We start from the raw sequence: 15,902 nt of genomic DNA, 5'->3' as shown, positions 1-15,902 counted from the left end.
TTTGGACAAAGATTTTGCATACCCATGAGTGATCGGAGGACAAACACCCTCGATCGCATATTCTTTCCATACCGACGGATCCCATTTCTGTGCTTGAAGAAACTGGCGCTCAGACCACACCTTGAATGGCATGGTTTTTGGTCCACGTGGTTTATTGTTGATAAGAAGTTCCATGTCTTCAAGCAAAATACGAAATGACAACAAGTCCACAACGGAGTGATGAATGACAATGTGCAAGAACTGGACCGAATTCGGGGTCTCCATCAATGTCACAGCGCAAATTGGGCCGCGGATAAGATGGAGGGACTTGTTCTTTCTTTGGGCGACTTGAACAACAACATCGATGCTGGGAATTGACTCAAATTCGACCTTGATTGTGTCATGAGAGGGCTCATTAGGAATAAACTGAACCCAGCCGGTGTTCATCATGCGATCATATCGAGTTCTTACCAATCGTGATGATAAGCCAACATTCCAAAGTTGTGCTGTACGTCGCGGAGTAAAGCATGGCGGCGAGGTTTGAGCAGGATAGTTTGATTCCAAAAATGAACGTTTTTCCACGGGTGCTGGAAGTTTAAGTGCTGCACTGGGGTCAACGGCACAATTCCGGACACACGCCCAGACCATGGGCTTGATTTTTTCACCATTTGAGTTTTCTTCATTGCCAACGAGAAAATAGTTGGATTCTTCAGCACTTCTGAGTTTGACAGCAAAAGTCCTGCGCACTTCGCCTTCGACACCAAACGAATGGAGGATATCGAATCCCCACCAAGCGCAAAAAGGACGAGTGACGACCGATAATGTTCACTTTATTACCCAAAACTTGACCCCAGAGCGATGCCAATTGTCTCTCGACATTTGTCTGCAACGCATTTCTTTCAACAAATACATACCGAGCCTCAAGAGCCTTCTTGTCGACTACTCCATTCGAGCTTTGAGGAAAGGTATCCAGTCCGACCCATATCCCCGGGACCATGAACACAAGAAGAAGGTACATAACGTGCCTTCGCAGTGACTTGGTGTCAATAGTCGCTGGTGCAAAGTACGCGACCAAATGAGTCTTGACTTTCACAATTGTAGCAGCAGCGGTCACACGAGGGCGTTGAAGAATGGTATTGGCGACCTCGTCCAATTCGATTCTGTAGCCTTTCAACTTCACTTGCTGTTGGACCGACCTAAAATTTCGAAGTGCCCATTCGACACAACATGGCCCATGTCTTCGGTCCGAAACATGAGAGAGCCATCACCAACAATTGTGTCTGGAAGGAATCGATTGGCAGTTTATGAGGGCAGGTTCACACAGGCCGGAGAGACGCAAATGCCTGCCAGGTAAATCTCACCAACATGGCCCACAGGGACCACGCGCTTGACGTTGTCCAAAATGTACGCGTTGACGTTGTCGACCCACACAAAGGCACTTTAATCGGGGGTACTGGGAGGCTCTCCCAAGAGCGATAATCCTGTTGGTGTAATCGTCAGAATATCCACCGAAGTCAACCCCTCCAAGTCAGCTTCACTTCGCAGCACCAATGTCGATCCATGGGACAATGCAGACCACACCTCCCATTGGCACACATCGAATCCAATCGCCATAAACTGCATCACTTGGGTATCTGGGGTGAAACCGATTTCTTCGGCTCGGCAAACAATGGCATTCGCAGCACTCATGTGAAGCACAGGGACCCCCTTGGGTGTTCCAGTGGAGCCTGACATGTACACAATGTACGCTTCGTTTGCTGGCGACGCCACGTGTTCCGAGGAAGGCACAACTTCCTTGGTATCGTCGCCAAGCAGTTGGTAAGACACTGTGAGTACAGGAGTTTCGCGCTGAGCGACTTCATGGACTGTTCGTGGTCTACGGTAGTCAACCTGGCTTGGATATTTGCATCGCTGAGCATGAACGATACCCGTTTGGCAGGAAAGGACGCATCGATCGGGATCATCGTCACTCCAACTGCGTTGCCAACAATCCAATGATGAACTTCACGCGCCGGTCCATAATCACAGCCACACGAGTTTCCACAACCATGCCGTGAGCAGCCAAATCGCACGCCAGAGTGCTTGCTGCAGAGTTGAGCTCACCGTACGTCAGCACGGTACCGTCGGTCTCGATAGCTTCCAGTTCTGGGCTGCGCTTCGCGATGCTTTCGAACGCATCGTGCAGTCGAGCATGCGGGAGGGACACCTTGGGTCCAAAGGACACCGACATCGTCTCCATGCAGTCCACATCCATCGTACCGTCGGCATACGCTTCGCTTCTGCCAACACGCCATACCTTTCGGCAATTGTTTGACGTTCCATCGTTTAACGGGTGAGGGTGGTGACATGTTTAGGCTTCTCCGAAAAAAGCGCGCGAAAGAGTCGCCACTTCCATACAATTCTTAAGTATTACCCGAGGATCCGATTTCACAGGATATCGCATAGTATTTTTATCCAGCACGATTCTATGTATATTTACGTTAAGTTATACTGAAAGTAGACTCCAAATAACAAAACTTCAACAATGCATACTTCCATCTGCACGATAATTCTTCAAGGTTGATCGGAGTGACGCCACATAACATGTCGCGTCGGCAGCATGGAGGATGAACCGTCCGATGGACAAACCTACGTGAGAAAGCGTTGCACTACATCGTCTTCGTGTCTGGCTGCGGCTGCGAGGTCAAGCGACAGACAGTTCAACCTCGAATATACAATCCGAGCTGTACGAGTGCCATGTCTTACCTTGTTCGCGTCTGGTCGTCGCTGAGGGGAACGAGTACGAATTGACAGGTATGCTTCAGACTCTTGCCGCGTTGGATTCTGCGCACCTAAAAAGCTCAAAATAAATGAATCAAGTAGAGTGATGCAAGCTTTGGACGTGTCGTAGGATTCTACATCCCTCCTTGCCTGTCGTCATCGACATGTTGAATTGACTTCTTCATGGCACAATGGTGGATCTTCTCCGCCGCGAGCGTACCGTTCGTGGTCTCGAATCTCGCATCCTACTTGCGACAACGCGAAGAAGATGCCCTTATGTGTCTATACACGTTTGACTCGCCTGATTTCGCTTCGCGAATTCCCACGTGCCCATTTGGACACCTCGTACCAACACAAGGTCTCCTCACCCCGCTGGGTGACGACCAGGTGGGGTATCGTTGGTCACCCACAGACACGATTAACACGGTGCAAGTTCAATCGTCCGACGTGATGGAGTCGATGGCATTCTACGAACCCACCTTGCGGAAACGAGGAGTGACATTTGAAATGGTCTTTCGACTGTTCAAACCTGCCGAAGCCAACGTCAACGTGAATCTGTTCGCGATCGCGTCACCGTACGACGACTGCACGAACCCGGGCTTTCGCGTTGAAGTGAGTGACCGTCACCTCCTTGTCCTCATCTTTTACGTCCTCAAGCCTGACAATTCGGTCCAAGTGTGCTTTGAACAGCATTTTTACTCGATGATGGAGAAGCGGGGTGTCATTCCGTGTCAGATCCCATTTGGCGCGTCCCCCAGAGTCGACACTGGTCACCTCCCCCCGATCGTTCATGCATTGATTACAATTGTCCCCAATGACCCCGACCCCGGCGCGTGGACCTCTGTGTTTCGAGTTGGGTACGCTGATGCTGACGGCACTCCCCGCGAATGCATTGCGTACAACTCGATGGAAGGCGTTCGAGGAATGGCTGACTTTTCCAAAGTCCACGGCAACTACAAGCTATACATTGGGAACAACGGTCGTCGCGTCAAGCACCGAGTGCATCGCAAAGGTCCACCTGTGACATCTCCGCCACCCCCTGGCCCGACCGCGCCACCAACAGAAGTCACGATGTTTGACGAGGTGGGCAACATGATCAAGATGTTACTGCCACAAATCGGCGGCTTCTTTTTGGCGTTCAATGGAAAGAAACTTGTGGAAGTCTCGACGACGGGGATATCCTTCGGAGATGGCGGTCGCGTGTATGGAGTGGGGGACATTGATCAGTGGGTAAAAAGAGCCTTCTCCAAGCTCAAAGATTCCGCGCCGCTCCAGCTTCGCAAGTCGGATATTTTCAATCAACTCGTGGCGATGCGGGGGGGGACGCCAACCCCTCTTCCCACGCCCCAGCCATCGACGGACTGGTCTAAAAACCCACTCCACGCGCGGTACCCACCACCGAACGCATCCATTGACATGGACATGTTTTTCTTTGCGATCGCCGCCAAGTCGATCAACCTGAACCGTCTCAAGGACATCCAATCGATGGACCTGCCTCACATGGGGATGTACCAGCGCAATCGAACGACTACGATGATGCAAGACACGTCGGTGGAAATTCAACTGTGGGCTTTTACGTCAAATCAGCGCACCCATCCACCACTTGTCATGACGCGGTGGCCAGAGTTTGGCACCCTCACGCGCTGTCTCGCTGAACCAAGCACACCGTCAAAACACGGAGCGGTGATAAACGCGTCCACTCAAATCAACGACGCATGCGTTGTTTACACGCCCCCGCCCGGGCTCTCCAACGAAAACATTCCTGGGGGGAACCCATACTTGGTCAACCGCCGAGCTGCCCTGCCGTTCTCGACGTTTGGGTATGCGGTGGCTGCAAATATCAAGGCTGTTGCCACCGTGCAAGTGTTTGTGAACTCTTCAACGGGATCAAAGTCGTCCAAGAAGAATCAAGCGGTGGGGGTCATGACCAATACGATCCTCATATCACCCCCCTATGAGTACCAGTCTGGCCCCCTGGACGGTGGCAAACGTCAACTCTCCTTGGACCTTCACGCGGTGCGCCCGCTGCACCCCAAGGCATTGTTGCGTGTAACTCTAAAGAGTGGCATGGAAGCGACCCTCGCGATCCCGTCGGATCCGTTGCGAAACACGAGTCGTGCTGCGCACTGCGGCATGCAGCAAAGATTTGGCGACGTGTGCTTGGCCCGTGATGCCAACAGTACGGGAGTCGAATACGAGATCACGGGAATGTGGCTCAGTTCTACCCACATGACTTTTCGAGGAAACTGGGGCCAAATCCAGGCTGCTCTACAAGACATTGTGGTCACCGATGTCGTGCGATATGCTCACGTGACCAAACTCAAAGTCAAGATCGAGTCGTTGACGCCGCACCTGCTGACGTTTCCTGTCGTGAAGCGGACTATATTGGTTCAGTTTAGACCTGTGGCGACGTCGTCAATCTCACTCTTGGCAGTCGAAAGTCCAGACGAAGCCGACTGCACCCCGCTCTTTTTCGTGCTGCCTTGTGTGTGCGAAGAGTCGTTTGGCGGCCGGTCTGGTATTTGGGGCAGCCTCTTCTCCGCATTTGTCGTCGCATTAGTCGTGGGCAAGTGGCAGAATCGGACTGCTGCAGGACGCGCCGCACTCTTGGCCCAGCGAACTGTCCAAACCTCATCCGAGTACAACGCAATCGTACGGCAGTTCAAAGGCGTGCTGCAAGAGCCGAACATGCATGCCGTCGTTGCACTACTCACGCTGTGTAAAACTCGCCATGAAACGCTGATCGCGCTTGCGGGCGTGACGTTGGTCTTGACAGAAGTGCAGACGATGCCGCAGTTTTGGAGCGTGCTATTGTCCCAACCTCGCGACGATATTGACCCTGACAAACTGGATCGCATGCTGCGATGGTATTGTCGCCTCGTCGGCCGTGGTTGGATCAATGAGGTATTGGAAGCCGCGGTGAATGCCGTGCATTCCTCTGGACAGACCACGGAAGAACATGCGTGGTCTGTGGTGGTGGAGACGCTGAAGGCGAATCTTGCTCTCGTGCCTTTGGAAATCGCACTCCTTTCAACCGTTGGTTTAGCCCCGCCGTTTGGCTTCGTGGACCACTTCTTACGTCCGAGTCTCCAAGCGGCAATTCCACACCTGACGAAGACCGTGCAAGCAGTTGTTGCAAGCCACGTCGACAACGCAACGTGGATGCTACCGTTGGCGCAAATCGTGCTTCAACAAGGCTTGAAAGCGAGCTACACTCCACAAATGACTTGTCTGAGTGGCGGTTGTCACGAGCTGATGCCACATGCGCTCTTGCATCTTCTGTGTCTGGTCAAGCGGTACGAGGAAGGAATGGTGGCGTTATGCCAAAGACAAGATCGCGACGACGTTCCTTCCGTTGGCGTGCGCTTAGAGCAGATCATCGAGGCGTTGGGCATCACCAAGCAGATGTACTCGGACCTCGTTGGGCTCACGACGTCCACAGCCATGTCGATCGACTAACGAACGTCTGCAGTGCTGCCACGTGTCAGGTTACCGTTGGAGGATTATCCGGATGATCCGGATTATTTCGCGCCACTGGGCGGTACCATAGGACCACCCATGCAAAGCGAGATAGACAATTCAGGCGGGACCAAAGCAGATCCGATATTTTATTGAAACTGAGTTTAAGAGCACTACATGGTTTTTCTCACGCAATGGATTTGCATATTTAACAACTATTTGGAATTTTATGCTGTCGTTTTCATTCAACTTTGTACTGAAACGAATTGAATTCATAATTTATTTGGTAAAAGAATTGACATTATTTAATGAGGTTTCACTCGGTTTTAGAACCTCGAGTTTAACGTGCTTGTGAACAAGTTTACGTCACGTACTGTTAATTTTGAGCATAATTTATAAAACTATGCAAAAATTAATAGCAAGTATAGACAAAGAAACTCAAAATGTGGAGAAAAAATATGAGGAATAATATTCGATATTTGAATTTGTCAAGGTTGCGTTCATTTCCATTCCCACTGAAAAATCGACAAACCAAGATGGGAGACTCTATGGCCGCCCAGCGATTGCGACAGGAGCGTAAGAACTGGCGCCGCGACCATCCTGCTGGATTCTGGGCACGACCAATTGCTGCCGAGGACGGCAGTTTGAATATCATGATATGGAGTGCAGGTATTCCTGGCAAGGTTGGTACGATCTGGGAAGGCGGTACCTACAAGATGTCTCTGACGTTCTCGGAAGACTACCCAAGCAAACCGCCCCTTTGCAAGTTTGTCCCGCCGCTGTACCACCCCAACGTGTATCCTTCGGGTACGGTGTGCTTGAGCATTTTGAACGAAGACAAAGACTGGAAGCCGAGTGTCACAATCAAGCAAATCCTCAAAGGCGTGCAAGATTTGCTGGATTCCCCCAATATGGCGGACCCAGCGCAACGCGAGCCGTTCCAAGACCTCAAGAACGACCCTGAAGAATACAAACGCAAGGTCAAGGCAATAGCTCTGCGGAATCGCGATAACCAGTAAACCAGTTTCCACCTTTGACGATTCCTCTTTGTTGTTGGTTAGTCTCCTTTCAAAATCGCCTCGGCAGCTTCGATGCGATACGTCTTAGCATTCCCGGGACGCCGCGACAGCTTCCTCGCACGCATCGTGAGCTGCGCCTCAATGTCTTGGAAAGACACGTTTGCAGCCACTGCGCGCACCATGGCAAAATACAGCACGTCCGCAGCTTCCTCGGCCACGTGGGTGGAATCTTCTGCCTCAGCTAGTTCTTGCGCTTCTTCAACGAGTTTGTTGCGCAACAAGGTGCGATCGTCAAAGAGGCGCTTCGTGTAGGAACCTGCTGGTGCCGACCCAAGACGTTCTTGCAGGGTCAACTGAAGCTCTCGAATACCCGACGCGTGACCCCAGCATGTACGAGTGTTCAAGTGACAAAAAGCGCCGGTGTCGGGCACAGCAGAGGCTACATCATGCTGACGTACAATGCATCGAATGGCGTCGCTGTCGCAGTCCAAGTCGAGCCGGATGAGTTCTTGGGTATGACCTGAACTGTCCCCTTTGCGCCACAATCCTCCTCTGATAAACTGCATTAGAATACACAACTGATTGGGATACATGCATACCGCGATCGGCTGTAGAAGATCCCGCGGCGTTCGGCGACGGCGGCAATAATGCTCTCGACGCTGGAATACACCAACCCCAACGCCACCTTGCACATAGAGTTGGTCGAAAGTGTGAATTGAATCGTCGTACCCCAGAGAGGTCTGTCACAACCGTGGCAAATAATCCGTCGGGGCGATCGCTGCGCAAGCATTGAGCAAACGTTGCTCCAGCATCTAACGACGCAGGTGACCCGACAACGTCGACGTGGTGATGGTGATATGTTGGCAAGAGATCAAGAGGTGCGTTCGCAACCACGACGCGATATGACTCAGGCAGGAGTTTTCGAAACTCGACGAGCGAGATCGAAGGTGACGAAGACGTGGCGGTGAGGATCACGCCTGACGATATCTTGGGAAGCATCGCAACTGCAGTTGGCGCGGCGACTTGCTCAAGATCGGAGTCGGTCATGGACAGGTAAACGCGCGAGGGCGGGAGATCCAACGCAATACCTTCAACAAGTTCCTGGTACGTTGTTTGCAACACGACATGTACAGCCCCTTGATCGAGCCATTTGACAGCTTCGTCGAGCATGGAGGTTGTAAACGGACCTATCACCACGTGGTGCGATTTCAACACAGCAGCCATTTCGTTGGTCGGCGCAAGTCGCAGGGAACGTTCATCTTGACGGATGTAAATGGAGCCGACAATACCCCATGAGAATAGGGCAGCATCATTCCACGAGTCGAAGGTTGGAAGGAACATGACGCGTCTGCCTCGAATCAGGAAGTGCCGCCAACTTTCGGCGAGTGTCATCCGGATACCATCGAATGGAAAAATCCCGCGGCTTTTGAAGGTGGACCCAACGTACACCACATGCAGCGATCGGTGGAAGCGGCCATGACGGGGGAAGTATGGGTGCGGCGATACTGACATGATCCGTGGCGATAGCTGCATGCTCCATGCTCAAATTATCCCTGCGTGAGTGTCGACAGACGTTTGGGATGTTGCCGAGGCATTGGAAGAGTTTTTCCTCATGCTGCACAGTGATGCACGAAGATGGATGAATGCCGCGTTCTTAGCAATCTTGCCGTCATGACGTGGAATTTTGAGCTGACTCATGGGCTTAGGTCACGAAATCGGGTATTGGACCGTGAGTTGATGCCTCTTTGGTCATTTAGCAGGGTGGAAAGGGATTGTTCAGGCACGTTCATTTTCAAGGTTGTGGTGCCGCAAACAAACTTTCCAAATCGCGACCACAACTTTGTCGACATTCATCTGCCTCTCCTCCTGGATGTATTTCGACACTGGGGCAGCCCTACCTCGGCGATGTAGTCTTCTCCAGTCGCTTGTCGACAGAAACACGCACTGCCACCAATGCCATGCCCGAACGACTTCTCGGAACAACATGACGTGAACACGGACTAGAACATGTCCAAGACTACGACGAATATTGACACAACCTCGATGTTGACACATTATCCCGCCGATGGGTGCCGCCAAAGCAGGCGTTGCTTCGACAGGGGTGGAGATCTGTATCGGCATCTATGGGTCCACATTTACTCTTCTTCTTCTTCGTCATCGTCGGACTTGAACTGAGACCAGTCGATGTGGTGGTACAGGCGACCATAGTTGAGTGAATCCCAAATGCTGTTGGTCACCTTGCCGTAGACCACTTCAAACACGACGGCGCCGGCAACGACGGCCGAAACGTACGTGACGTTGCTTACCATAAGCGTATTGTACAAGGCGTCAAATGGGCCCTTGCCGTTGATCGAGGATGCCTTCGTGGACATGGTGCGCTGGGCAGCGCGGACGGCGGGGTTCATCACTCGTCGGGCGAACATGGTCTTGAATCGAATTGACGTCACTTCGCAAACCTGACTGAATGGCCCCAAATCCGCTCCCCAGAATAACCTCTTTAGTTCAATATATAGCTGCAATTCATATGGGACACATCCCTTCATACTCAATACACACCTTCCGAAAGGTCGCGCGTCCATACAACGTTGCATTCGTCTGGAGTACAAAAAGCTCGGTTGCTTAATCAATGCGAACTTAGAGGACATCAAGGAACGACAAAATGCATGCATGCGATGCCTGCAACCGCATGTGCCAAACAGAATTCGCAGGAACTGAGAGATTGATGCGGGATAAGGCTTGGCGAATGGTGATGGACACCTCCATAAGTAGAATGACGTCAAAAGCAAAGCCAAAGCATGCCAACGGAGATTATGCATGGGGTTGAAGACGAGTACATCCCTGAGGGCACAGATGAGCTGCCGTCGAGAGAATTCACCTGACAAAGTCGACGAAACCTCTAGAAATGAATATCATGCACTGTGATATGGACCAATAACAGTGCATGGATCGACGTAAACCCTCCCGCCATTTTGAAAACGCGCGCGATCGACAACATGGACGTGGAATTCGACTCCTTCGACAATGACTCGTCGATCGCAACCCTCCGAATCAAGGCATCTTCGCAATACCAGCACAATGATGAAGTCTTCCTCGAGAGCTTGATGACTGCGGTGAAAATCGAAATGGGTCTCCCTCCAGCGGCTGACGTGCAGCTCCATGTCGAAGACAAACGAGTTCATGCGACCCTTACCAAGAAGACTTCGACGCTCAAGGATGAAGTTCCCAATGTCGACCTTGTCGACGTATACACGCATAGGTTGATTCCGTTGCAGGATGCCCTGATGAACAAACCATTTGCCATTCTCGGTAAGCCGACAGTGCTCACATACGCTTGAACTCTGTTGTTGTTTCAGCACTATGGGAGATTCCTTCGAAGTCAACCATGTCCAAAGTCCAACAACATGCATTGAAGCTCTTGGAGTCAGCGATGGACAACACGCATGTGCTGGCACTTCATATCGGACCGTCCTCCGATGCAGCGCTTCAAATTATTCTTGACGAGAAGTGGTACTTTCCGCAGCAAATTTTGCACCACTACCATCTCCCACGGTAAATTCACACCCTAGTCCTCAATTGACTGACATGATAGAGCATCGCTGGAGGCGTTGAGGCAGGCACTTGCATCTAACGACGATCCAAACCATCTCTACGCGCTCATTGACAAGGTATAATCACACCCATCTCAACACGAGTCTTTATGCACAAGGATAGAAACGCCAAATTCTTGGGGTGAGCAGTGACTTGTCCAACTTGGACGGAAGCCTTGAATTGTCTCCACCCGCTGTGCTTTCAGCTCCGCCCTCATTACCAGTTATACACACAACTCACGACGACTGCCACCTAAAGGAGTATCCGAACGTGGAGGTTGTTCACCTGGCCACGCGACGGACCAAACTCTTGTTTGACGTTCTCACGCCAGGCTCAATAACAGTCATCGGTATGGTGTGCACATTATTGTGGACGACAGGTGGCCCAAAAAATTCTCCATTTGCAGATTTCTGGTCCACGACGTGCGTTCGGTGCCCTGCTGCAATTGTCAAACTCTTGGCACACCATCAAGCCCAAACCGTCAATGCCAAGATTCAACATGTTCTCATCAATACAGACAACGCCGACAAGGGATGGAACCTCGTGCAAGAGCACGAGTGGGCTCCGTTCGGCCCAATTGTCCATTTGCATGTGACGCTCCCAGTGAAAGAATCACTAAAAGCATTCATGGCGATGAAACAGATGCCCCACCACGTCCTCCTCGACGCGGTGCGACGACGGACTCCACGTTCAGATCGTCACGTCTAATCGGATGATTGTGTACAGAATCACCACGTGCTCGTGAACGGCAAGTTTTTCAGTTACGATCAAGTGGACGCGGCGCTTGCTTCGATGCAGCCCAAGGTAGGCCATTTCCTGGTCAACATGCCGACCGTAAAAATGCGCACTTGTATAGCTGGATCTTGCTCCGTCCAAGTTTGCAATAGACGATGAGTTTCACGACGTTCCCAACCGACCACCACCACCATTCGCCGCACCTCAGATGCATGCATTCGTCCTCGACGACGACTTTTAACTTGCGTTGGGGGAGCGCGCAATGGACAGCTAGTGTACAGACATGTAACTTTAAGTGTACTTGACAACTTAGGCGGATTTTGCCTTGGGGGCTTCCATGAAGCGCTCCACAATCGCGTTGAACGACTTGTACACCAACACGGCCGGGAAAATACCCCACGGGGCGTTGCACCCGACGCAGATGATCCAAAACAGTCCAGGATCGGCACTCATGTGGACCGCGTCCGAGAACAACGGATGCAGGCAGAACCACGTCAATCCGTACAATTGCATGATGCTGACCTAACAACCATCGACGCGATCAAAATCATGGGAGACCACAATGTCGCAGGCGCTTCGTACCGACATGACGAGCGGATGGTAGTACGGTTTCTGTGTCACAAACGCATATGCTGCCAACAAACACATCGGACCATCCAAGAGCGCGCTAGATCGATGTGAGGAAGGAAAATTGCATGATGAAATAGCCCTCACGTGATAGTTTCCATGGCGGCAGTGCCTTCTTCCATGGGGAATCCATAGCGATAGTCCGCGGCCGAGTACAAGTCCATCGTGTTGCCAAAGTACTGGTTATCTCGAAAAAACGTGAATGACAGCTCCAAGAAGCTATGGATGAACCCCGACAGAACAAGCCAAAATGGCGTCCAGCACAGCGCACGCTTCGGATTGAGTCCCACCAAGAAGAGCAAGAAACCTCCCGTCAACGCAAACACGGGCACAAGCATGTAGGCGAACTCTGCGCCAGTGACCTTGTTGAACGCTTCCGCCAACGTTTGATCGGGGGGTACGACGGAGGGCATGATGCACGTCACCGCCACGGAATCGGAATGGGCCACGGCCGTGTAATCGCAACGTTTACTTGATGTCCGAACATTTATCCGGAGGCAAGTGATCCCAAATTGGCAAAACGCATTCTTTTAACAAAAAAACTCAATTTTGTCCAATCAGCATTTGCATTGTCAAGTTGAAATTGCAAAATTGGATCGAATTTACAAAATCGAAGTGGGGATAGCGGTGCACTTGAAGTAATTCGCAAGGAAGTCGCGCCACTTGGCGAGCTGCATCGTGGCGCGGCCAGCCTTCAAGTCGTCCAACAACGCGACAGACGGGCGGCGTACTACACAAAACACATATATCGTCAGCGTCCGCCACACGTCCAGTGTCAATCGAACCTTGTATCTTCCACACCGACTTGAAGCCGTCCGAGTAGGGCTTGACCGACCCCGGCAAGCAATATTCCTTGACGAGTAGCGCCATCTTGCGCAGTTCAAGTTCGACTTGGGATGGGGTGAGGCCTTGCTTGGCGGCGGCAGCCAACACAGCCGTGTTGTAGTCGACTTGATTCATTTCCGTCGCCGATTCCACTTGAACCTGGCAGGAATCATGTCAGAACATCACGCAAAAATGACGTAACAGTGACCATACCACAACATGGTCGATGTCATGGGCCGACTTAATGGAGGACTCGACTGGCATCGCGTTGCCGCAGTGGGTGTACAACCGACCGAGGAGACCGTTGAACTGGTACGAATAAGCGCGCGCGCCAAAGTCCCGCGTGTCTGTGAGCGCCCAGTACTGGCTCGGAAGGTCCTTGAAGTACTTGCCAACAAGCACGTCGTATTCGGCATCGACAAGTTTTCCATCGATGGTGACCTTGGACTTGATCTCCGACGTGGCTGTGATGTCGTCGCCATTGTCCGTCTTGCGCCCCTCGAACGACCCGATAAACGACTTCTTGCCTTCGTCGCTCAACCCCAACGGCTCGATTTTGCAGTGGTGGTAGATCGTGTGGAGCATGTCGACAGCTGTGTGGTGCACGTAAAAAATGGGGTCGGCCGGCGACGAGAAAGGGTTCCCCATCGGACCTTGCAACAGCGCATGGAGCTGTCCGTGCGCGCCAATTTCAATATCGTACGACACTAGTTTGATGCTCGGCGATTCATCGGACAGGTGGAGATACCCCTTGAGAATGTCAACATCCCATTCTTCCGACAGAATTCCATCTTTCCACGCCGTGGCATCGCGCGGAAGGCACCGGTCGCAGCGGGCGCCGGGCTCGACAACCGGGCAGAAATGATTGACCGGGCGCGAATCGGCGCACACTAACGAGGGGTACGCCGCACCAAAAATCATAAGGTCCGACGAGAATGGCGTCGACGCGTTCGTGTGCACCGCAAGTACTTACTCGCGTTTGAAGATATGCTTCGCGACCTCGGTGCCCCCTTTGCGTGTCTGGCGCTGCCGTACTTTGACTGGGTCGAAGACTACGCCAACTTCAAAGCGAAAAAGTGCACCAACTTTGGCACGTGCAGTCCCATCTTACAGGACTTTGGCGGAGCGGAGCCAGAAAAGAAACACGCACGAGTTGTGCGCTTCATTGTTGGACACCATCTCGTTGTGGATGGCCAGGAAGCGCTGATACAAACCACGGTCCATGGACAACTCCAACGCAGACAAGAACAGCGCTTTTGCGCTTTCGTCCAACTGGTTCCAAGGCTTGCGGACGCGAGCAGGGCATATCTGTGCCGTTGTTGGGTACGGCTTTGCTGTGGTTGTGGGCGATGGGGTGGGGGGTGGAGGAGTGACTGTTGTAGGTGCGCGGGTCCGATTGATGGGCACAAGGGTGCGAGTGTTATATGCAAGGGTGGGTCCAAGGGTCATAGCGGTTGTCATGGAGGTAGTGTCGGTGGCCAAAGGAGCTGTTGCGGAATATGGTGCTCTGCCAGACGCGCGACGAGCAGCTTTAGCGCCGTACAAATGCGATTGCCCACCGTATGTGTGCTTGAGCCAACACGTACCGCCTTCGTGGCTGGTCCAGACAAACAATTGGCATCCTTCGGTGTCGTCGCAGTCTTCCCCGCAAGCCTGAGCGAACTTTTGCTTGGTGCTTGAGATGTCGTGTCCCCAGTAATCGACGTTTTCAATCAATTCCTCGTAAGCAGGAGGTAGCGGGGGAGCCGGCAGTGCCCCAGCTTTGGCCCTATCGAGTGGCGTGGGCGAGGACGTTTGGTTCTTGAGCCAGCACGTGCCACCTTGGTAGCTGGTCCAAACCCAAACTTTACAGCTGTAATGGGCATCACAGTCAGCGCAGCAGTTCGCGGCATCTGCCTGGGATGTCGACCCAACGTCGTAGCCGTAAAAGTCGACGTTTTCGATGAGATTGGTGCATTGGGCGGCCACGAGGGCGAGGCCCACGGACGCAGCAAGAATGGAAAGCGCTGCAACCATGGTCAAGTCTGTATTGCGTCAATTGCGTTCTTAACGGCGGTAATCGGTAAATGGCCGTGTCGGTTGCGGCCATGCAACTCCGGCATGTCCACACAACATGCCACAGATTGACTGTTCATTTTGTCCAATCGGAATAAAGTATCCGATGATTTGCTTTGTGCTGTCCAATCAAAACCATTTACAACAGACTTTCAACCAATAAAAGACGTGGATCCAACACATTGAGACACGGTGTCAACATTTGCATCGATTGTTTACGGCCCAACACGGCGACAAGTCAGAACGACGTCATGAGACATTTCTGGTGGTCTGGTTCGAACTGTGATATAACATGGACGTCTCTGAGTCGTCGCTCCTGTCCCTCTCGAGACTGCTGCTGCTGCTGCTGATAACTCTGCAACCTGACTACAACCGTGCTCGCTGTCGAAGCACCTGAAGGTAAATGAGCCTGGTCGATAGTGAGAGACGTACTCCGAGAGCCGTCTTACAACTGCCACGTTAGTCGTGCCGCTGCGCCTCTTTGACGCACCTGCGACGGTTTGCAGTCCTCGTATGCGAACGATATCCTTCACTTCTGCATGGGGAATGTCATGGATAGTAAACTCCGCGGTAGCCGGGGATCGGAACCACGAACTTTGGAACAGCAAACCGAAGCTCTACCAACGGAGAAAATACCCCCTGTAAGCACCCTAAGCCTGTGTGTGCGCATTTCAACAGGAGGTGCTCCAATTTCGATGGTGAGAAGTGGGCATTCAGATATCCCAGTAACGTGTTCAAACTCGGCGAGACCGTGTGTAATATCAATATAGTGACAATCTGTACGTACAGTGAACCGGGAAAAAACGCGCAAGCGTTGTACCATCATTAAATTTGCAGTGGGATTCGTTGATTTCA

At 52.1% G+C, this 15,902-nt stretch overlaps 9 protein-coding genes across 9 annotated transcripts in view; 2 read left to right on the top strand and 7 right to left on the bottom strand.

The window, feature by feature from the left end:
• Positions 1-1,419: 1,419 nt before the first annotated feature.
• On the bottom strand, positions 1,420-2,233 carry H310_10655 (hypothetical protein; the record flags this gene model as incomplete). The annotated part of the gene is made up of 2 exons (XM_008877089.1): positions 1,420-1,855; positions 1,950-2,233. 2 exons carry the CDS (start codon positions 2,231-2,233, stop codon positions 1,420-1,422), a joined length of 720 nt encoding a protein of 239 aa, XP_008875311.1.
• Positions 2,234-4,878: 2,645 nt separating this feature from the next.
• Positions 4,879-6,240, bottom strand: H310_10654 (hypothetical protein). Its single transcript, XM_008877088.1, has one exon. The coding sequence runs from the start codon at positions 5,595-5,597 to the stop codon at positions 5,130-5,132; it is 468 nt and encodes a 155-aa protein (XP_008875310.1). The 5' UTR covers positions 5,598-6,240; the 3' UTR covers positions 4,879-5,129.
• Positions 6,241-6,706: 466 nt separating this feature from the next.
• H310_10653 (hypothetical protein) lies at positions 6,707-7,244 on the top strand. Its single transcript, XM_008877087.1, has one exon. It carries the CDS (start codon positions 6,735-6,737, stop codon positions 7,215-7,217), a length of 483 nt encoding a protein of 160 aa, XP_008875309.1. The 5' UTR covers positions 6,707-6,734; the 3' UTR covers positions 7,218-7,244.
• Positions 7,196-8,593, bottom strand: H310_10652 (phosphoribosyl-ATP diphosphatase). The gene is made up of 3 exons (XM_008877086.1): positions 7,947-8,593; positions 7,817-7,902; positions 7,196-7,769 (listed from the first exon to the last, which is right to left on the bottom strand). The coding sequence occupies exons 1-3, from the start codon at positions 8,556-8,558 to the stop codon at positions 7,256-7,258; spliced, it is 1,212 nt and encodes a 403-aa protein (XP_008875308.1). The 5' UTR covers positions 8,559-8,593; the 3' UTR covers positions 7,196-7,255.
• Positions 8,594-9,217: 624 nt separating this feature from the next.
• H310_10651 (hypothetical protein) lies at positions 9,218-9,674 on the bottom strand. The gene has a single exon (XM_008877085.1). It carries the CDS (start codon positions 9,638-9,640, stop codon positions 9,353-9,355), a length of 288 nt encoding a protein of 95 aa, XP_008875307.1. The 5' UTR covers positions 9,641-9,674; the 3' UTR covers positions 9,218-9,352.
• A 522-nt stretch (positions 9,675-10,196) lies between these two features.
• Positions 10,197-11,858, top strand: H310_10650 (hypothetical protein). Its single transcript, XM_008877084.1, has 7 exons — positions 10,197-10,523; positions 10,571-10,766; positions 10,807-10,882; positions 10,929-11,154; positions 11,212-11,474; positions 11,532-11,609; positions 11,662-11,858. The coding sequence occupies exons 1-7, from the start codon at positions 10,211-10,213 to the stop codon at positions 11,779-11,781; spliced, it is 1,272 nt and encodes a 423-aa protein (XP_008875306.1). The 5' UTR covers positions 10,197-10,210; the 3' UTR covers positions 11,782-11,858.
• On the bottom strand, positions 11,850-12,580 carry H310_10649 (hypothetical protein; the record flags this gene model as incomplete). Its single annotated transcript, XM_008877083.1, has 3 exons — positions 11,850-12,062; positions 12,123-12,207; positions 12,255-12,580. 3 exons carry the CDS (start codon positions 12,578-12,580, stop codon positions 11,850-11,852), a joined length of 624 nt encoding a protein of 207 aa, XP_008875305.1.
• Positions 12,581-12,769: 189 nt separating this feature from the next.
• Positions 12,770-15,008, bottom strand: H310_10648 (hypothetical protein; the record flags this gene model as incomplete). The annotated part of the gene is made up of 5 exons (XM_008877082.1): positions 12,770-12,897; positions 12,953-13,151; positions 13,206-13,960; positions 14,028-14,044; positions 14,104-15,008. The coding sequence occupies 5 exons, from the start codon at positions 15,006-15,008 to the stop codon at positions 12,770-12,772; spliced, it is 2,004 nt and encodes a 667-aa protein (XP_008875304.1).
• A 588-nt stretch (positions 15,009-15,596) lies between these two features.
• The window catches only part of H310_10647 (hypothetical protein), a gene marked incomplete at both ends in the record, with an annotated part of 1,529 nt that continues 1,223 nt past the window's right edge, over positions 15,597-15,902 (bottom strand). The window contains one exon of the mRNA XM_008877081.1: positions 15,597-15,664. Within this exon, the coding sequence (XP_008875303.1) occupies positions 15,597-15,664 (68 nt within the window). The remainder of the gene's footprint in view (positions 15,665-15,902) is intronic.

The sequence above is a fragment of the Aphanomyces invadans genome, assembly GCF_000520115.1.
Source record: "Aphanomyces invadans strain NJM9701 unplaced genomic scaffold supercont1.27, whole genome shotgun sequence".
NCBI classification, from domain to species: Eukaryota; Oomycota; class Saprolegniomycetes; order Saprolegniales; family Verrucalvaceae; genus Aphanomyces; species Aphanomyces invadans.
The sequence above is the reverse complement of the archived record's forward strand: the minus strand, read 5'-3'. Positions and strand labels throughout refer to the sequence as shown.